The sequence below is a fragment of the Triturus cristatus genome, chromosome 11, assembly GCF_964204655.1.
Source record: "Triturus cristatus chromosome 11, aTriCri1.1, whole genome shotgun sequence".
NCBI classification, from domain to species: domain Eukaryota; kingdom Metazoa; phylum Chordata; class Amphibia; order Caudata; family Salamandridae; genus Triturus; species Triturus cristatus.
The window spans coordinates 277639961-277662328 of NC_140594.1; the positions used below are offsets into that span (position 1 = coordinate 277639961).

A 22368-nucleotide genomic window follows, 5' to 3' on the forward strand; every position below is an offset into this window, starting at 1 on the left:
AATGTTAACCACCTAGCGCACGGCAGAAAGTGAACAGATTCATGGCACTTCTAAATTAGGCAGTGTAAAGTTCCATCCATAAAAGGTCCAGGTCAACTCGTATTTTGCCAACCCACTTCTAACATCTCCATATACCTTTTTTACCATTTTGCAGACTATTTTTTGCGTCCGAGCTAGCCTAGCAGGGTATTAGAGTAACGTGATGTCAGAGTCTTGACGTCCGCAGTAGCCTGTAAGTACTTTCGTCAGGTCAAGGGATTTGCAAGCTACTGGCTCAACATGGGCACAGCACTCGATGGTGACTATCTCTTGCCCATGCCATGTGGCCCTCCTGACTTTTATATGTGGCCTCCGGGTCAACAGCAGCACTGGGCCGCTGTTTACTCGACTCAGCACTAACAATATAAAGGGGTTAAATAAATGTGCAAGCGTTTATTTAAAGGTTAATTGACGGAAAGGAAGTAACTAGGGTGCCCTGCAGTGATTATCTTTTGGAACACCTTCATTTTTAAAGAAAGCTTGCAATAAACGTGTAAAAATATGATAAAGCCCCTACAAAATTCAAAAAGGGTATTTTATTAAAATGTAGAACCTTTTCACATTAGCACATCAGACTTTCAGTGCATTGAGAAATATATCTATCAAGTGAAAGCTCTCAAACATGAGTTTAGAAACATTCATGCTTCTCCCCACCCTCTCAAAAAGTCAGTGGTGACGCACACACTTTGGGTGGCCTGGGTTGCTATTATACATGAACAACATTATAGTTTGTTAAATCAAACACATGTAAAGGTTTTCGTACAGTGTAATCAGTTGTGTGCTTTGAGGTCCACTTTTATGAGGTAATGTAGAAAAATTAGGGAAAGTGAAATAAAATAATTGCCTAGGATCACACAATTTGGTCAAGTGGGGAAGCCAAGCTTGATCCCTGTTTTTCTAGTTTCACATTGTGAAATTCAGCCACTAGATGTACACGCTTCCCTTCCCCTACACACCCCTATCCCCTCCACTAATCCCTTCGCAACCACCTTGCAGCTTGCCTGTTTAAGTCAGTGTGTCCCTCGGTCACCCCATCGCCCCTACGAAAATGTTTAAGAGTACCTATGCTTTATAACATACCACACGGAGGTATGTCATTCCTAAATTAATCACCCAAAGCAGTGGTTCTCGTTCAAGCTCAAAAACAACAATTGATGGACAGAATGCAGAACAATGTCATACATTCACCCCAGTACATAGATGTGGGCCTAAATCCATTTGCTCACCATGCCGTTCCAGTTTTAACCCAGCCATATGCAAATCAGTCTTGACCCTGTGCCTCATGGGGAACAGTCCAACCCGAACTGCCATCCTAGGACCGGTTTCGGGGTTTCACCCCTCTTCAGCCAGGATAGCTTGATTCCAGTGGCATGGAGAGCAAGGGACCCACATCTGGGCATACCCTTCCCACTCGGGGTGACAATTGCAAAAACAACAATTGGTGGACAGAATGCAGAACAATGTCATACATTCACCCCAGGACAGAGATCTGGGCCTAAATCCATCGTTTTTTTGCCACTGGATTCAAGCAAGCCTGGCTGAAGACGGCTGAAATGCCAGAAACCGGTCCTAGGAAGCTTGTTTCTGGTCCAGGGAAGACATGGCTTGGCAGTTCGGGCTGGACTGTTCCCATGAGGCACAGGGTCAGACTGATTTGCATATGGCCATGTCTGAACTGGGGTGGCAGAGTGGGCTAAAGAACGGTGATTGATCAAACCCAGATCTGTTGACTGGGTGTGAGTGTTTGGTTCTGATGCTCCGTCCATCACCACGCCCTTTTTGTACCGTCTCGTTCAAGCTCAGCAGGATCACAGGCAGCCTCAGCCCGCGTGCTACACATTCATCTACAGTCCATGGCACATGATACACTGGCAGAGGGCAGATTTGGCATATTATGGATAGCGGGCACACCTGGCTGGCATCTCTGATTTCTTCGGTGCTTGGAGAGCCAGCGTTGCCACATCAACAAGGCCTTCCCAGGAGGGAGTCCCTGCCGCCGCTCTCAGCAGCCTCGATGCCCTCCAGGGCCTCCACTTACGTCAGAGCCGTGCACGGGCAGGAAAACACGTTCCCCCGGGGAGAGGGCAGTTCCTAGAGGATGGCGGTGCTAGAGATTGAAGTCTAACTACTGTATGTGGTGGCAGGGCCAGCTTTAGGGCAGTGCGACTGGTGCTGACCTGGAAGGGGGGGGGGGCACTGACCACAGCGGGGCGCTGTTAGCAATATTTTAAGATTTTAAAAACACCTGCTGCACAGTTCCTTTCTCTGGCTTCAACGCAGCAATAAAAGAAAAACATCAAAATTACTCTTGTGATTAATGTTCCTGCTAGAGAGAGAGATCGGAGTTCTGTCTAGTGAGTTTTCACTCGCCATAAAGTAGCGCAGAGGGTTAATATGCCTGCTGCAAGGAGCAGATCTGTATTTATGTTGAGAGCTGAGTGGATTAGTAAAGCCAGCCTTTATCGGGCCTTTAAAACAAATGGAATGTTTGTGAGAGGAGGGCTATGGAGAGATGAGGGGCACTTTTGGGGGGTGGCAGTGAAGGAATCAGAAGAGGAGGTATTAAGGGGTGGGGAGGGGGCGGCGAGAAAGATTGTTGCACCAGGCGCCACCAGCGCTAAAGACGGCCATGTGTGGTGGGGGTCTGTGGAGAAGGGTGGGTGCGCCTCCATGACACCGTCACCTGCTGCAGCGGACTGGCAGGAATACAGACCCGAGGAGTGTGCAGCATGAAAAGGAACGGGGCCAGGATTCGAAGGGCGGGCTCACCACTTCACTAAAAGTACTCCAGTGGAGACTAGTGCCTGGGAGTACTCCTTTAAAGCACCACAGACCGGAAGAGAAGAGTTCACTTTGCCATTTAAAAGTACCAGAGACGCCAAAATGAAAATGGCTAGACAAGGTATGTCCATGGTACAGTACAATTCATGTAGATGCACAGTGTCTTGAAATTGTGTTTATTCACTGTGGCTACTATTTAATACTATAGTTGCATAGGGAATTTACACGAATCTTTCCAGAGTATACTTAAAATAGTTGCATAGTGAAGTTACTGTTGCATAGTTTTATCATGTAGCATTTATAGATTATAGTTACAATCACATAGTGTAGTTGCACAGTGAATTTACACTGAATGGCTGTAGCTGTGTGGTATAGTTAGTATGGTTACAAAGTGCAGCTCCTTGCATTTTCAAACGGTGTTCTAGTTACTGCTATATGATGTAGGTGTAAAGTAAATTCAGAGTGCATAACTGTAGCTGCCATGGATAATTGCACCGTCCAGTTGGAGTTGGTGTCCTCGCTCAGTCTGTAGGGATATGAATGGCGCCGAGGTGTTGAGGAACAGGTCATGGGGCCTGCAGGTGGGGCTACAGCTGTGGACAGGGGTGGCACTGCGACCTTGGGCTCTGTGACCCACAGTATTCCGCTCAGCCGTAGGTATAGGTACTTATCTTTATAGCACAGTATACAATGGGTCCAATAGGCTGTCTCCATTCAGACCCTCCCCAGTGTCATCTACGTAGCTCCGAGTAGTGCGTGCGTTGTTTCCCACCCACCCCCCTCATTCCTTGACACAAGTGTTGTAATCTGAGAATCGTGGACCGTGCGGCCTATCCCTCTGTGCACCCCTTCTGGGGAGGGGGGCTTTTTTCAGTGGCATAACGATAATTGAGGGGGCCCCCCTGCAAGGTGCGTGGAGGGGCACCCTCCGGACTCTATCAGGAGCTCCCCGGCCGAAGTGCAGTGCTGAGGCTCCCTCCCCCTCACTGCAGGGGATATGGGGGCCTGTGTTACGCCTGCTCCAAAGACATAATAATAACCATGGCAGCAGGAACATCCCGTACCACACCGTGGGTGGAGGGGCGTGGGGACACCATCTCGAAAGTGCGGAAACGGGGCCGGCTCTAGGGCGGTGCAACTGGTGCCATGGCACTGGGTGCTGACTTCTGGGGGCGTCGTGTTTGCAAGTATGTTATAGTTTTGAAAGCACCGGCTGCTGCGTTACCGGTGTCCAGCAAATTTGCATACCACAATAAAAATGTCAACTCTGGTGATTAATGTTCTTCCTGGAGTGAGAGCGGAGTTTTGTTTAGTGGAAGTTTTGACTCGACCAAATGTAGCTCAGTGGGTTAATATGCCTGATTCAAAGTACGTGTATTGTGCAGATCACAAAGTGCATATAATGTAAAGAGGTCGGTGCTTTTGTCAGCAAGATCCTTTTGTTCCTTGCAGTGTACAAGTTAAAATCCTAATCTAGAACAGTGAGCTAATAACTAGCATCAAAGAGCTGCGTGCAAACTGTAAGGTATATTATTACTATAGCATATGCTCCCACCCTCCACCCTTTCATTATTCTAACCTTGCAAATTAGGTCTATTTCTGTAAAAAAATAAAATCTCTATAAAAAAAAATATAAATTCTTATTATAAAATAAAATGTAACCCCCATCTATGGTGCTATGCTTTATATTCTGAGTTTGTGCTTCTCCAGTCCAAGCACTCTTAAACTATACTGTCTACCAGTATGGATGACATGTGACTCCGACACCTTTGCATTCCTCTGTCTGATGTAACATTTACTGTTCACTGATTTACACGTGTGATTGATTGTCTCTGTGTAACGTGTGTGTGTGATGTAAAGTGCTCTGATACCCTACACTGATATGAGCGGCACTATAAACCTAATTAAATGCATATCCGTGAGTGAGTGGTTATGGAGACTTGAGGGGCACTGTTGAAGGGTGATAGTGAGGGAATCCGTGGCGAAGGTGGTCATTGGGGGGGCTCTGACCAACATTTTCGCACACGGCGCAATCAGCGCTAAAGCCGGCCCTGTGCGGAAACACCCCACTGGGTACCTATCCTGTGTGGGGGGGTAGCTTAAACCCTTGCGTCTAGTACACAGCGTCGCGAGCGGATGCACGCGTGGCTATCCATGGGTGACGACTCCCCCTTACACGCCCATCAGGCTCCTCATGCCGGCTGCCAAGGTGCGACGTCTACTCCTCCTCGGTCGATACAATTGTTGTCAAAATGAGTCCCCAGTGACCAGAGGCGCAACTTGAGCCAAATTTCGGGGGGGGCTGAGCAAAAATTTCGGGGGGGGCTGAACTTTTAAGCAATAGGCAGAGTGGAGCTGCAGGGGCTCTTAGAAGGGGTGAAACAACAGCGAGGCCTCATTAACATGCAAATGGTCTTTTAAAGACCTGTAAAGTGCCGGGTGCGGCTGCTTTTTTGCCCGGGAAGGTGTCTCATCCCGGGCTGCCACACACGACGGGGGGGGGGCTGAAGCCCTTTGAGTCCAATGGGTGTTGCGCGCCTGCCAGGGACCTTTCACCCACGGGCCCCTCTGCCTCCGGGTGGTCCTTGGGCGAATACAAAAAAAAATTGGGAAACTACCCCTCTTCCAGAAGTTATGGACTGGTCCAGCCTTTACTACTAATATCACTTAGGTTGGGCCGCCCCCTCACTATCAACTCCATCTCCCACGAGGGCGCTCTGACACCACGAAAAGGCTGATTCACCACAAAACAGGCATGCCAGTGATGAATGCATGCATGATTGATTGGACATACACCTATAAAAGAGGGCCCGCTTGGTTCCTTTCTACCCAAAAGCAGAATGTATTGTTATAGCACAGAAAGAGAGTTGCATAGAAAGAGAGTTGCATAGAAAGAGAGTTGCATAGAAAGAGAGTTGCATAGAAAGAGAGTTGCATAGAAAGAGAGTTGCATAGAAAGAGAGTTGCTCTCCACTCAGGCCAATCCCGGCGCTGCCCTCGTGCTGTGAGAGCAGCGCCGGGATTGCTGCCTGGGCAGGCTGGGAGCCCGGGCCTGCAGTGGAGCCAGAAAAGGGACGATGCAGCGGGATTCGGGTAATTGTTTGTTTTTTGTTTGTTTTTTCCCCCCTGCCTCGCCACTGTTCCCCGATAACAGCCGCCACTGAATTTAACATAGGACAACCATCAGGACCGGTACGAATGCGATGCACTAGCGCACTACTATATGTAGACAAATATAGAAGACATTAATGGCCCCAAAAAATAATATAACCATTTAAACATTACTCGTATATTCACTTTAAGTGCAGCATTTTGTTAACAATATGTTTTCACATCTCTTGAAATACAAGCATATGTTTTTTAAGACTGTATATTTGTATTAAAAAAAAACAAATAGTACTGTCGATCAATATAGCCATCCAAAAATGCCTCTTAGAATAATTCATTAACGAGAACCAGTATTGCAATAAAGCTTCTGTACATCAGTAGCTGAGATACACTCCAAATTTGATCAATACCTTTTATGGAAGTAATATATGGTGACTAATCACCAATATCACGAATTCATCATCCTAGCAAGGCTAGTTGAGGTCCATCCAGCTCTGTCAAGGGACTTTAACAATTGGTAAAATGGCATTCTGAAGCAAGCCACATTACACCATTCAATTCAATTCAATTCAATTGTTCTTTATTTCGGTCACTTGGACCATAAAAGAATTACAACATAAAAGAAATTCATATCATTGGAATACAATAAAATTTACAATTAATTTAGCAATTTGTAAAACCATCATTCGTTCAATAACTTAATACACTGGGTGCGTCTGCGCCACATTGAAGTTAAAAATGTTGCCAGTGCAAAAACAATTGGGGCAGACAGATCACTTTTCAAGATCCTGTAGGCTGGATGATAGTGCCTAAAACCCAGGTTCCTCAATATTGGAACAAGCCAGTAATTTCTTGCTTTCCTGTATGCTGGACAGAAGAATATTATGTGTAAGTCGCATTCCCTCCAATAGTCGCACGCTGGGCATTGGAGTGAGCTCTCAACATTTGTCCATCGTGCAGTGTGCGCTTTGAGAGGGAGGGTGCCATACCGCCACTGCAGAAAAAGTTTCCTGGAAATTGGGGGCGCAATATTGTCAAGAACATCCTCCTGCATATATAAATCTTTTACCCCCAAGAATTTGCCCGTCAAAGATCTCTCCTCTGCATTGGTTGTGTTAATGCGCAGTTGGTATTCATAATAAACTTTTGAGAGAGACTTTCGTGAAATTTTGGGGCAGATATTTTCTGGGTCGGACCATAGATTTTGCCTGCCCAATGACTCACATAATTGCTTGACATGTCTGAGCCAAGGAAGCCGTACAGGATTGCTCAGTTTCATTATTTCCTGAAGCTCGGCTCTGAAATTAGACAATTCTGGTACCGACCATAGTCTCTGCCAATACAATAGCGGTTTCAAACTTAATTCTTCCAAAATCGGTCTTAGGCCTAAGTCCAGTCTCAGTGGTAAAAGAGGGGTGCTAGACGGGAGGCCTGCTAGTTGTCTGATAAAATTGTTCTCAGTGACCTGGAGAGTATGAGTGGCAGAATGCCCCCATAATTCAGCACCATAAATCACTGCCCCTTTAGCTTGCATCCTGTAGATCTGTAGCCGAGAAGAAAGTGGCTGATATGTCAAACCACGGGACATCCTTGCCAGACCACCTGTCATTTGGGTTAGTTTGAGTCTAGCCTTAGTGCAATGTGAGTCCCAAGTCATAGACTCATTTAATGTTATCCCAAGGTATTCAAATTTGGAGACCCTTTCCAGCCTGATGGGTCCTAGTGTGGGGTTGGGACGTAATTTCTTGGGGGGGTTGAAGATCATGTACTTGGTCTTTGAAGCATTGATCTCCAACCCCCGAATCGCACAGAAATTTGTGAATCCATCAAGGATCCGCTGAATGCCCATTGGAGACTTTGAGAGCAACAGGGTGTCATCCGCAAAAAGAATAGCAGGTACCCCTGTGCCTCCGAGTCTAGGAGCATCAATGTTTTCCAGCGCATTTAAATGATCGATCACCCCGTTGACAAATAGGCAGAACAGAGTCGGTGCCAGCACACAGCCCTGTCTGACCCCCCTGTCAACGGGGAATCGGTCAGTCAAGGTGCCCCCCCTTCCAAACCTCACCCTTGCATAATTCCCCGAGTGGAGTCTTTTTAAAATGACTAATATATCGTTGGGAACCCCCATGTCTTCCAGAACGCCCCAAAGTTTGTCCCGAGGGACTAAATCAAATGCGGCACGTAAGTCAACGAAAATAGTATACAAAGTGCCACCTTCTATTAAAACAGTTTTCCAATGAATGCAATTTAATCTAAAAATCTGGTCAATGGTGGAGACTTTCCTCCTAAAGCCAGCCTGATATGTGCTCAAGATGTTTGATTCGTCCATCCACTCTTGTAAGTGATTGAGAATCAGTCTCCCAAATAATTTTTGGGAGACGTCTATGAGACTAATTGGTCTGTAGTTGGCTGGGAGCAGAGGCGAACCCTTTTTGAAAATTGGGACGATCTCTGCTCCCAGCCAAGTATCAGGAAGCTTCATGCCCTTAAGAATAGAATTAAATAAGAACACAAAATATGGTGCCCATACTTCAGGTTCCTGTTTAAACAGGTCTCCCGGGAGGCCATCCAAACCCGGTGCCTTTCCTGACGCCAGACCCATAATGGCTACTTTAGCTTCTTTGAGTGAAAGGGATAGTGACGAACTCAAGGATATACTTGTTTGTGCCTGGACAGGATCGATCACCGTCCCCTCTGGTGGCATATATAGGGACTGGAAATGGTCCTGCCAGGATTTAGCTGAAATGTTTGGTTCGACCGCAGAGACCAGCTCTTCTGAGCCTGTGTTTACACAGCGCCAGAATTTCCTTGAGTCTCTGCACGCCAGATGTTTTGTTAATTTCTCCCACTTTTCCTGTTCCCATTCAAGCTTTGCATTTGTAATTAAGAATTTGTATGCCTTCCTTTGCTCACTAATTTCGTCCCGGTCATGTCCGTTCTTTATTAGAAATAGGAGGTCACTTTTGGCCTTCCTACAGGTGGAATTGTACCAGAGGGGACCAGTGGTAGTCACACGGGCCCTGTGGGGATTACTAGTTAGAATTTCTAACACAGAAGTGGTGAGATCTGCATGTAGCTCACCCAGCTCCGTGAATAAATCTATCATGCTAGTGCCACTATTTAAGACTTGAGCCTTCTCTAACAAGGGGGTAACTAAGGCGTACAACTTGGGGAGCAACCCTTGTTTCGTTAGTATCGTCTCCCATTTTATTCTTCGCCTATTGTTAGAAAGAAGTAACCCAGCATCTGGAGACTCTCCATTCCTTTTCAAGGGTTCAAGACCCGCGCAAAGGAGCTCAAGCTCCAGAGCATTATGGTCACTATCCTCTCTTAGCAATATACGAAAGTCACTTAACTTTGCCCATAATGCCAGTGGGACCAGAATGTAATCGAGGTTTGATGTTATATTTCCCCTGTGGAAGGTACATTTTGGAGGTATGTCTGATGGTAACCTTCCGTTACAGGCCCTAAGTCCGTGTTTAAAAGTAAGTGATGAGATTTGCACCGCCAGAGGAGACCAGGCTCTTGGGGCCGGTAGCTGGGAGGGGGGTATGGACCAAACAAGGTCCTCCTCCTTGGTCAAGCTATCCGATGAGCCCATAAGGGGCTCATAATGGCAGTTAAAATCTCCTCCTATTATATAGGGGACGCCTTCAGGGATTGTATTAAGGGCAAGATCAAGCTCATCAATGGTACTTGATTCTTTCGAAAAGCTAACTGGCCTTGAATAGACATTTATTATCAATAGCCGGTACAAGTCTGGCCATTCTAGGAGTACGGCCAAAATATCCTCCGAGTTTAATGCCAACGGGGCAGCCCTGCAGCCTAGGTCTGTGGCTATCCAAATTGCCAGACCGCCAGAAGGGCGGCCCTTGCCAGACCATTTAGCATTCTTTGAAAAAACAGCGAAGCCAGTGCGAGTAAAATCTTCCCTCAGCCAGGTTTCTTGGAACAAACAGATGTTCCTATTCTCTATGAAGATATTCCAAGCCGGGCAATTTAATTTGTTGGATAAACCTGCCACATTCCAGGATAAAATATTTAGAAGGGGAACTTTGATATTCTCTAGGTTGGGAGATAGTGATATAGTGTCCATGGGATTTGCATTCGGGTTGGCAAGGGGTTGGTCTTGTGCAAGGCTCCCCAGCACCGCACCGCTAAGTTCTATAGGAGACACTTCACAGGGATTCAGATTCGTTTGTGTCTGCTGAAATCCAATAATCTGGGTAGAATTGTCAGATGGGTCAATGTGTAGTGGGGTGCTGTTGCAATTCTCCACCTCCCCTGAGTTTTGCCTATCCAGTCAATCCACTCTATCTAAATAACTAAACCTATTGTATGTTGGAAAGTAGTCATCCCTCATAATTCTAGGAATAGGGTGATTTTTTTGTACAATAGATCTCCTCCTACAGTTCCTTCTGGTAGACACAAGTTCCCATCCCTCTCCCTCCCCCTCACATCCATTTGAGGGGTAGAAAAAAGACAAGGGGAGTGTTTGAATTGGCGACCCCTGCGTGTTCCGTGGCCAACTGCAGATATACTTAACAGTGGCAGGGTCCCTAAAGTTTATCACTACACAGTCACCCTGGATAGACTTCCTAGTGGAGCCTATCCACGGTGTTCTTCTCACCATAAGAACCTCGCTATGTGAGCCCTCAGGCAAAGGTCTGTTGATGGACAACCAGTGAATAATTTTATTTTTTAGTGCTCCCACTGATTCTCCGGAAGAAGTGGTTAATTCCGGAATACCTGCCAGAATCACCACGTATGGCATAGCTTGAGGTGGGAGATTAACTATCCTATGCTGTGGGGCCAGCGTTGGTGTCTCTAGAGGGGGAGGAGCCGAGGCTTCTTGTCGAATTGTATTAGCGCTAGATGGATTGAGTGGCAAGGATTTCCCTGATGTACATGCGGAAGGTTGTTGCGTTGGAATAGGGATAGGTAGGGGTGGGTGTTCAAAATTATTATCCCTCTCCTTGTTAGTATTGCCATTGGAAGTCTCATTCCCCTCTACTGTGGATAATAAACCCGTGTGAATTTTCACTAGAAGTGACTCTATCTTGGAGATGCGAGCCTCCAAGGGATTGAGGATTTCCCTTAGGAGGATTCGGATATCCAAGAGAGTGGGTATCTCATTCCCTATTGTACAATTAGAAGTAGGGGGTGGCACAGGCCTATTTTTAGCAGATGATGCCCCAGGTTGCCTTAATAACTTTGATTTTGGGATCTTGTGGGACGAGTCGTTTTTGGTAGAACACTTGGGAGCGTTCACCTTACGTCCGCCAGAGGAACCAACCTTTTTTGGGGATTTCTTTTTCGGTATTGCCCCCTCCCTTGACCTCCGTGTTAAATCTAAAGTGGAGATAGGATTATCGGTGATTATGTCACCGGTAGAGAGGGTTGAAGTCCCCTTCAAGGGGAGTGATGGCGCTCTGCAGAGGGGAGAGGCATGATGCTTAATTCCGTAATATCGGACATCTCGCCGTCAGTGGTATTTACAATAGGACTGCACTGCTCAGCTAAATCAGGAATAACATTTGATCCTCCAGGGTCTACCGTGTTTGGGGCAACAGATTGTTCAGGCGTGATAGCAAGTGCCAAGGGCCCTAGCGAGGATCTTCTAACCCAGTCAATTTCCTGGGATATTCGCCGTTCAAGGATAGAAATTTCGTCAATGATTAAAGAACCAGCTTTAGCAAAGTAGGTGTCTAAGGGGCCTTTCGGCGCTCCAGCGGCCCGATTAGATCTGCTTCTAGTTTCCCTGGCCGACATTCTCCTGCAACTCTTCCAGTACCAAATGCAGGGATTGGTAGCACGGTGGGGCCTTGGCCGTACCTCTGCCGTCCTCGAACGGCCTCAAACGGCCCGCTCTTTGCCCGGTCTTCGCACGGCCGTCGTCCCGCACGCGTCCCGCTAGCGCGTAGGTGGTGAGGGTCGTAGAAATAGAGGATGGGAGTGAGGAGGAGGAGCTGGCGGGAAGAGGGCCCAGGTGCAGCGGTGATCGCCGCGCTCAGCACTCTGGTCCTCGCAGTCCCGCCGGCAAGGAAAATGCACACACCAAAGTCCCTTGATGAAAACAGGGTCCAGATATCCACAGGCAGGTGAGTTGACAGCTTTCCCCCAACAACGAGAGCCTTCAGCAACAGCTACGAGCGGCGCCCGGGAAGCGGGGACCGCGCTGTTTTTAAAGCTGGTAGGGTGGGAAATTTACACCATTCATATCGAGTGTCTTTACCTTATAAACCACCATTCTAATTATAATAAATGACACAGGCAATTAACAGCACAACAAAACATTGTTATGAGCAGGGGAAAATTGCATTCCTACTAGGAGGTTGATGATCTTTATAGAGCCAAACCTTTCCAATAGGTTCATAAATAATGCACAAGAATAGAATGCACGTGCCATCATAAGTTCCATAGTCAATATCCACCACTGAGACTTATTATAATGATTACTGTTACTAAAACAAGAACTTAGTGACAAACAAACCATAACAAACAACACGGTGATTAGCCAATCCTGGCTCACCTATTAATAACTTGAGGTGAGCTGAAAAACACTGCATGCTGAAATTAGATGCACATAGTAAACAAACCTCCTGTTGCTCGTAAACAAGTCCGTGTGTAGTCGAGGAATCAGCAAGTGCCTGGTAACCAACGGCTGAGCTGTAATGGGATGGTGGGGGAACACATTACATTTCAAGCTGAACTGAACGAACCACAGTTACTTCTCGGAGTGAGCCATGGGTCAGTGTTAGTCCGGTCACCCAGTATCTCATTGTCCGGCATACTGGTCATCATTTACAACATCTGGGAATTCAGCTGCTTATCACATTTATGAGTATGGCCAAAGCCTTTACTTGTGCGCTGCACCCACCGACGATCCTACAAAGCCAAGAATGCAGCCTTTCCATCCCTATGCAGACCTGCCATTGCCAATTCACACTGTGCCACAGTGTAGCACAAAATATCGGCTCCCTTCACGTGGTTACACAGTGAGTAGCTGATATCACAGGGTGGGCAGGGAAAACAAGCTGCAAACAGGAGATTTCCAGATAATTTTTGGCAGCTTTGAATTGCCGACGTCTGTTAATGGGGTGTGAGAACACCCTAGAGTATCAACACCAGCTTCATCAAGCTTATTTTCTGTTTTTTGGAGGACATTTTTGTTTTAGTTGGCATATCGTGTACTTGTTGTCAATTAACACTGAACAAAAAAAAGTGGGCATCTGTAGCATCTTCCCCAGCCCGAGAGTATGCAAATGAACACACAGTCTGTATTGTCATAACTTTCATAACCACACCGTACAGCAGACTACATACTTCCTGTTTAGAGTCTGCCAAGAACCACAACACTACATCTCCCCCTTTTGTTAAATAAAAAGTACAGGCAACATTAGCATCCTATTTCCCCGAGGCGCACGCACTGGCCTGCCAGATCGGGTGGTTTGAGGTAGTCGTGATTCACCTTGATCAGGCACCGATGACATAGGCTCAGACGTTTGATCTGGACATTTAGGCAAGGTCCCCTCACAAGTGATCTCAGGAGCTGACGAACATTGAAGTAGGTGTTTAAAGTGTGACAGACTTTCCAGGACGATGAGCTGTCACCATGTGTCCTTTGCACGTTACAACCCTTAAAGGGCCGACAGCAAATGGAGTGTTTTCCACTTCCTTTTCTGTTTGACCAGTACCCAGTCCACTTGATCAAAGACTGTTTTGTGGACACGTCGGCGCTGAAGAGCCCATGTCTTCATTTTGCACTTGTGAGAAGTGTCTATGACATGATCTTTATTGGTATTCATCGATCAGTCCGATGTACATTGTGGTAGTTTGGTTCCGATGGCTCTCCCAAATAAAAAGGTGGCAGGACTCTCACCGGTTGTGGAGCGGGGAGTTGATCGATAGGCACAAATGGTTTGACACATGGCTTAGTTTAGATTGATTCCGGCCATCAATGCTCACTGAATTATCCTCTTGAGGATGCTCATACATTGTTCAACAACACCATTGGTCTTGAGAGGTGTACTCTTTTGAAGCTTGACATTGAGTGAAACGAGAATCTCCTTGAATTCTTTGCTATTGAAAGATGGACCATTATCAGATTTGAGAGTAGCAGAGATGCTCCACGCTGCAAATATGTCATCAAGCCTCTCAATGACTTTAACTGTTGTTGATGATGAGACTTCCACCAAAGGAGAATACAAATACTCACCAATGACTACCATGAGATGATGTCCATTTCTTAGAGGCCAAAATACATCAACTTCAACTCTCTCCCAGGCATGGGCAGGAACGTCAGATTTTTTCACTGGATGCTGCATCACCTTTAGGGATAAGCAGGTACAAAAGTGGTATGCTTTCAGCTCTTTCTCAACTCGTTTATCTAGGCGAGGGAACCACACTTGGCCTCTTAGGGCTCTTTTGGTGGCTACAATGCCACAATGTCCTTCATGGGCTAGCTCAATGACTTGCTGTCTCAGTCTCTCGGGTATGATGATTCTCAAGCCATTCAGGTGATGAATAGCTCATCCAGTACGTTTTTGAAATTCAACATCATCTACAGAAGGTCAAGTACTTTTCTTCCAAGACTGCATTGTATTGAGTTCTTTGAGGATGAGCAGGCCTTTATCTGCGTTGGTAGCAGCTATAATCAGTTAAAATGATAAAGCTGCTAGTGTGCTGGACCTCACAATAAGTAGAGCTATTCTTCAGCCGCTTTAGAACTCGAACTGTGGCGATCTAGCAGCACTTGTGAAAAATAATCTGCAGGGTCTTGGTCTTTCCCCGGCTTGTGTACAATCGCATAGTCGTACTCTTGCAAGTGGCCATCTTAGCTTTTGGGTTTCCAAAGATGGTGAGCAATGCCTGGTGGCCTGTGATGATATTAAAACATTTCCTATATGAAAATATTTGAAGCCCACACTACTGCCAGACTCTCCTTCTCCGGCTCAGATTAGGCACGTTCTGTTTCAGACCATCTTCTACTGTCATTGATGCGCAAATGTTGGTCGCGGCATCGAGATGCCATTAGAGCCCGACTCTGGCGGTTCCCAATTTGTTTGAGGCAACACTGTTTGCAATGCAACAAAGATTCAGAAAACATTATATGTAGCCGGAAAGAGAACTTAATGATCTGTGCTTCTGGCATGATAAAGTTGTATCTTCTGTGAACGCCTGTCGTACCCTGATGAAGACCTAGTCACAAAAATTCATGTATCCCCGTTTATAACAGAGGTCTAGAAACACTGGCAAAAATACTGGGGTAGATGTCTGAGACCCTTCTCTCCACACAAAACAGCTTACATCACTTGTGGATAATGAATAGTGCCAAAAGTGATCATAAAAAATAATGATAGGTCAGGCAAAAGGAGAGAGGGAATCACAAAGACGTGTTTTCACCCCCAGAGGGGAATTCATTAGGTTATTGTGAGGTGAAAAGAACTCTGAAATTGTATACCCTCACGATTTTCATGGGATTCTGGACTTAGTTAAAAAAAAAAAAACTACTACTTTTCTTTTTTCTTTAATGTGTCTCTATTACAATTAGATTGTTGTTAATTGAATTATATGTTGTATATAGTGTTAATTGTTATATGTATTGCAGACGAAAAAACCCAATAATGAATGATTTTTTTTCGATAAATAATTGCATAAAATAAAAGATGAGATTAACTCTCCAACACACTGGATTTATAAGTTAACATATTAATGGCCATGTGGGGTATATAGTTTTGATGTTATTCTACTGTCATAGGCCACAATGTGTCTCTGGGCATTCAGATGGCCATTGTGTTGAGCAAGAATTGTTCCGAGCCCATTGGGCTCACATCTACTGTGATCTCAGTATGTAACTTGTTGTCACAATAGGCCATTTCAGTTGCATTCTCAATCACAATATTTATTTCCTTGAATTTTTTATCACATTCAGGAGACCAGTGGAAAGGACATTTCACTTTAAGTCTATCAATGGGGCACTCACTGTAGCAAAGCCACAACTGTATAAGCAATAGCTGGCCATGCCTAAAACGTATTGTAGCACATTTATATCTTGTGTGGGGCAAGTAGATGACCATGCTTGCACTTTATCCAGGTCTGGAGTCATTACCCCATCAGAAAATGTGCTCAAAGAATTTAAGTATGGTTTTGTGACCCTCACACCGTACTGCATTCAGAGTGAGACCTGCATCAGCAAGTAATTGGCACACTTGTGTAAAAGCATTTTCATGCTCCTTTGTGTTATCCCAAACACCAGTATGTCATCACTGTAATTGAAAGCATGTGTAACAAGTTGAATTATTCAGCAAATAACATCCTGATTTTATCTCCGAAGCCAAAGATACTCCAAAACTCAGTCATTTGTATCTGAGCAAACCAATTTGAACCAAAAAAGTAGTAATGTACCTACAATTCTCTTCCAGCTCCAGTTGACAGTATACTTTGTTCAGGTCAAGAAGATTAATCAATCAGGGAATTGTAAGTACTCTACTCGCCCATAAGAGTCTCAAGGCGCTGAGGGGGGTCCGCTGGTCTGGTTTAGCCAAAGAGCCAGTTCTTGAGTCTTCCTGAAGGTGTTCATGGAGGGGGCGCATCTGATCTCTGCCGGTAGCTCGTTACAGGTCTTGGTTGCAATGTGAAAGAAGGATATTCCGCCTGCTCTGGATGCACGGGGTTTTGGCCAGTGCGAGGTTGGAGGATTGGAGGTTTCTTTTGGGTACGTGGAAGTTGATTCTGTCGTTGAGGTATTTGGGTCCGTTGTTGTGTAGGCATTTGTAGGCGTGGGTGAGTATTTTGAAGGTGACTCTTTTCTCCACGGGGAGCCAGTAGAGTCTTCGTAGGTCTTGGCTGATGTGTTCTTGCAGGGGTATGCCGAGGACGAGCCTGTTCTGTTTGGTCTGGAGTTTGCGGAGTAGGGACTTGTTGATGATGATGTAGGGTGCGTTTCTGTTGTCCAGTCTGCGGGTGAGGAATGCCTGGGTGACTGTCTTCCTTGATTCTGGGGGGGATCCATTTGAAGGTCTTGCGACGTATGCGGAGGGTGTTGAAACAGCTGGATGTGACGGAGTTGACCTGGTGGTTCATGGCGAGTGAGGAGTCGAGTATGATGCCCAGGTTCTTGGCGTGGTCTGAGGGGGTAGGTGGACTTCTGAGGGCGGTCGGCCACCATGTGTTGTCACATGCTGACAGGGTGGTTCAGAGGATGAGGACTTCTGTGTTTTCAGCGTTGTTTCAGACAGCTGTTGGTCATCCCGTCTGCGACGTCTTGCATCCCTTTCTGGAAGTTGAGTTTGGAGGTGGTGGGGTCTCGGGTGAGGGAGAGGATGAGCTGGGTGTCGTCTGCATAGGATACGATGTTGAGGCCGTATTGTCGGACGATGGCTGCGAGGGGAGGCCATGTAGATGTTGAAGAGGGTCGGACTTAGGGATGAACCCTGTGGGTCTCCGCAGGTGATTTTCATAGGATTGGAGAGGAAGGGTGGCAGTCAGATTCTTTGGCTTCTTCTGGTGAGGAACGATCAGATCCGTTCCAGGGCTGTTACTTGTATGCTGGAGTCGTGTAGTCTAGCGACTAGTGTGCAGTGAGAGACGGTGTCAAAGGCCCCTGACAGCTCGAGTAGGATGAGGGCTGCGGAGTGGCATTGGTCCAGGAGGGTGCAGTTGTCATCAGTGACGGCAAAAAGGGCGGTCTCGGTACTGTGGTTGGTTCTGAATCCGGATTGGGACGGGTCGAGGATGGCGTTCTCTTCGATGAATTGTCAGTTCCCTGTTGACTGTTCTCTGCAACTATGGCTGCGAATGGGAGGAGCGAGATGGGCCGGTAGTTCTTGAGGTCGGTAGGGTCCGCTGTGGGCTTTTTGATCAGGGGCCTGTCTCCTGCGTGCTTCCAGTTGTCTCTGAAGGTGCATGTTTTGAAGGTGGTTTTGATGGTGTGTTGCAGTTCGCGTGCGATGGCGGCCGCGGCTCTGTGGTAGATGTGAGGAGGGCAGGGGTCGGTGGGGGCCCGAGTGGATGCCTTTCGTGGTTGAGGCGGTGTCCTCAGTCGTGATTGGTGTCCAGTTGGAGATGGTGGGTTGGCTGGTGTCTTTGGGGGGGCGTCTGCGCATCTGGAGGGTGGTTATGAAGTTGTCGTAGAGGGTTTCGATCTTGAGATGGAAGTAGGTTCCCAGTTTGTCGCAGAGGTCTTGGGTCGGGGTGATGTCTGTGACTTTGATGACTTTGGCTCCGTTCAGCTGCATGATCATGTCTATGCGGAGACCAAGATTTCATTCTTTCTTGATTGCTTTGTTGGCCTGATGCATATCCATGCAGATGCGCACTGTACCTCCAATGTCTTTTTTTTGGCACCACAACTATGGGTGAAACCTGCGGCGTAACACCGGTGGAGCATTCAATGATGTCATGCTTCAATAGTGTTTCTAGTTCTTTCTCTACAGCTTCTTGCAGGTGAAAAGCGACTCTGCGGTACTGTTGAGTAACAGGGCGAATGTCATCATTAATATGAAGTTGCACCTTCATTTTCTTGAGTCTTTCTAACTCAAGAAACCACGGAAACTGACTCACAATTTCAGACTGAGCATGGATGTTGTAGTTGAGAGATATCAGTCCCATGTCCAGCAGCAGTGGCAAAGCTAAGTAGGCATGCACTAGATGAAGTTTCCTGAAGGAAATTGATTGGCTCTTGCACTAACGTTGTTTCGCGCTGCACAGTTGTTGTGAATGACCCTTGACTCTGTACCAGTTTAGAAGCAGCCCAATTGTATACCTTTGTGTTTGAATGAGTAAGGCGTGGCACAGTAGATAGGCTGAAGTTTTCTACAGGCATGATGTTAATCGATGCACCACTGTGTATGATGAAGTTTATGGGGCAGCCGTTCACCTTTTCTGTAGTTTTAGGACAGTGTCCAAATTAATTTTGCTGCTTCATTTGGTGGTTCTTCTTTGACTCGAGCTTCTTTGCAAGCAGTTAATTCTTCATGTGCATGTCGTTTCTTAGTCAATATCAATCAATAAATCTTTATTTCGGCAATGTTTCAGCCATAAAAGAACAGATAAAAGATATATACAATAAAAACATACAGTAATGGGGCAATAACTACAATTTCAGTGTCTAATATAGACCAAAACTACTAACCACTGTTTGAAATTACAAAACTCCTTTTGATCCAAATAGTATGCAAATACTTTGAAAGTGCAAACACAATGTGGCCTGCAGTATCAGTTTTAAAAATTCTTAGTGCATCTGAGCATTTCCGGAAGCCTAAATTTCTACAAATTGGTACTATCCAGTACTTCCGGGCTCTACTATAGAGAGGGCAGAAAAATAAAATATGGCATTCATTTTCATTGTCCATACCGCAACCTGGGCATTGAGAGGCCCTTGACGGAGACCATTTGCTGGTAAGGCACGCTATAGGAAGGGAGCCAAACCTCCATTGTATATAAAGCTTCCTAGCCAGAGTAGGGTAAATCACATTCAAATAATCTTCGAATGAATATACAGATTTAACCTCTAAGAATGCTTTTACCATCGAACCATTCTGCGAGTCATGCAACCAAACACTGGAGCAGCGAGATCTATGGTACTCAGTAAATGAATTCCCTGAAATCTCACTACAGGCTATTGCCGGGTTGAACCACATATCCGCAAGGCCCATTGTCAGGAGTTCTTGTTTGACATAAGAGAGCCAGGGAATATGCACTGCTTTGCTTAAACACAATATTTCTTGAAGTTCAGTTCTGTACTGCAGGAGTTTGGGCGTCAGCCATAGCCTCCTCCAAAACCTAAGAGGTTTAATGGCTAATTCCTCCTGGATGGGGAGTAGACCCAAGTCAAGCCTTAGCGGTAGGAGAGGTGTACTTTGGGGAAGCAGGAGCAGCTGCCGCAGAAATCTGTTCTCTACTTTTGTAATTTCAGGTCTAACTGCATGCCCCCATAATTCCCCTCCATACAATGCCGCCGCTCTTGCCCTCGTTTTATAAATTTCAAGGCCAGGGCTTATAGGCTTATATGTGGAGGCATTTGTCATTTTTAGTATTCCCCCAGCTATTTGGGTCAATTTGAGTTGAGATTTGGCCAGCTGGGGACCCCAGGAGAGATTTTCACTTAATGTGACGCCCAGATATTGAAATGTATGGACTCTCTCCAATGGAACCGAATCCAAGGTGGGTGATGGTCTGGTGTGTGATGAGGGGTTAAAGATCATAAATTTTGTCTTGTCTACATTTATCTGTAAACCATGTTCACAGCAAAAGTTGTTAAAACCATTCAATATGCGTTGTATCCCCATGGGTGACTTAGATAATAGCAAGGTGTCGTCGGCAAACATTATAGCCGCGACTTTCTTGCCAGCCAATCTGGGTGCATCATTGTTTGGCACCGCATCCAAGTAAGATATCATCCCATTTACATATAGACAGAACAAAGTGGGTGCCAGGACACACCCTTGCCTGACCCCCTTGTTCACTGGAAACCTAGCAGACAGTACACCCCCTCTCCCACACCTGACCTGTGCAAAATTTTGTGTGTGCAACCTCACCAGTAGCCCCAGTAATGAATTCGGAACTCCCAAATCCCGTAAGACAGCCCAAAGTTTACCCCTGGGGACAGTGTCGAACGCTGAACGTAAATCTATATAGAGGCTGCCACCCTCTACCGTCACAGTCTTCCAATACAGCATTATTAAACGGAAGATCTGGTCCATGGTAGATGTTTTGCTCCTAAATCCAGCCTGATATGGTGAAAGAATTTCATACTCATTGATCCACTCCTGCAAACGATCTAAAATAAGACGTGCGAATATTTTTTGGGGGACATCAATGAGACTAATGGGTCTGTAATTGACGGGGAGCAGGGGAGAACCCTTTTTATAAATTGGTATAATTTCTGCTCCCAGCCAAGAATCCGGAACCTCAGCACCATGCAGAATGGAATTAAATAGAGCACATAAATACGGCGCCCATATCTTTGGCTGTTCTTTGAACATATCCCCAGGGAGTTTGTCAATACCTGGAGCTTTACCCAACGTCAATTTTGCAAGGGTGTTAGAGACATCCTCTGGGGAAAATTCCAGGGCCTCATCATCCCCTAGAGGGAATGCATGGAAGGGCAAAAGATCTAAATCCGAAGTTGCTGCATAAAGAGATTTAAAATGAGATTCCCACACCCCCGCGTCTAGATTAACTTCAATCGCGTTACGGGGTTCATCGCACCCTGTATTCACGATGGCCCAGAATCTCCGCGCTTCCTTATTAGCAAGTGCGGATGCTAAATTCTCCCATCTTTCCCGATCCCAATCTATTTTAGCCTGTTTCATAACTTCTTTGTAGGAGTGCCTAAGTGCACAGATAGTTAACCTATCGCTACCGATTTTGATAGCATGGATCAAGTCGGATTTAGATTTCCTACACGTGGCATTATACCAGGACGATGGGGAATTCCTAGACTTACTAGAAGTTACAATAGGGTTAAAAATGCCTGCCAGGGTGTCTACCAATTCCTGGTGGACAGTAATCAGGTTCCTGGGTGTACCGGTAAGTAGCCCCTGTGCCCAAATGTCACTTGCCATTTCAAGAAAAGGTAGGATGAGTGTATATAAATTTGAGAGAGCGTCCCTCCTCTCTCGCAGATTCCCCCACTTGACCCGCCTCCTGTTATTGGTAATGACCAGACCAGGGTCAGAGGTCGGTTCAGTTTGGCTTTTCAGGATATTAGGGGATTCCATTTTCAGCAACAGTGTGTTATGGTCGCTGTCCGTTCTATTCAATACCTCCAGGTCCACTATCTTTTGCCACAACCTGGTCTCAACCATGACATAGTCTAAATGGGATTCCCGATCTTTTTTGTTGTAAGTAGGCTCGGAGGGAATGTCTGAGGACTTCCGACCATTAACCGCCCTGACCGAATGATGAAGAGTTAAAGTCCTAATCTGCAAGGCCAATGGGGTCCAGGCCTTTGCATAAGTATACTTACTGGGAGGGATTCCCCAGAACTCATCCTCTCCCGACAATACCCCCTCATTCAGCCCATGCAGGGGCTCGAAATGGCAGTTAAACTCTCCTGCGATCACATAGTGAATATCTCGATTTAGAGTTTCAAGGAAAACTGATAGTTCCCCAATAGTCTTAGATTCCTTTGCCAATACAGTTGGTCGGGAGTATACATTCACTACCGCCAATTTATATGAGGAGGGCCATGTCATAAGGACACATAGAATATCGTCCGAATTTGTTTGAATCGAATCCACCCTGCACCCCAGATGTATACCGACCCACGTTGTCAGGCCACCAGAGGGGCGGCCTTTACCACCCCAACGGGCTGAGATATTGAAGGCCACAAACCCCAATCTATGAGCCTCTTCCCTAGCCCAAGTCTCCTGGAGTAGGATCACGTCTGAGGTATCAATAAAGGTGCCCCATTCTGGGCAGGCTAACTTG

At 46.2% G+C, this 22368-nt stretch overlaps 1 protein-coding gene across 2 annotated transcripts in view; it reads left to right on the top strand.

Annotated features, from left to right (window-relative positions):
• The window catches only part of LOC146784022 (zona pellucida sperm-binding protein 3-like), a 167610-nt gene that overhangs the window by 57512 nt on the left and 87730 nt on the right, over positions 1-22368 (top strand). The window contains exon 1 of one of the 2 annotated variants that reach the window (XM_085635834.1): positions 2792-2941. The exons of the other annotated variant lie outside the window; for it this stretch is intronic. Within the exon in view, the coding sequence (XP_085491960.1) occupies positions 2923-2941 (19 nt within the window). The 5' untranslated portion in view covers positions 2792-2922. Of the gene's footprint in view, positions 1-2791; positions 2942-22368 lie in introns of those variants that run through there. 2 annotated transcript variants of the gene reach the window in all.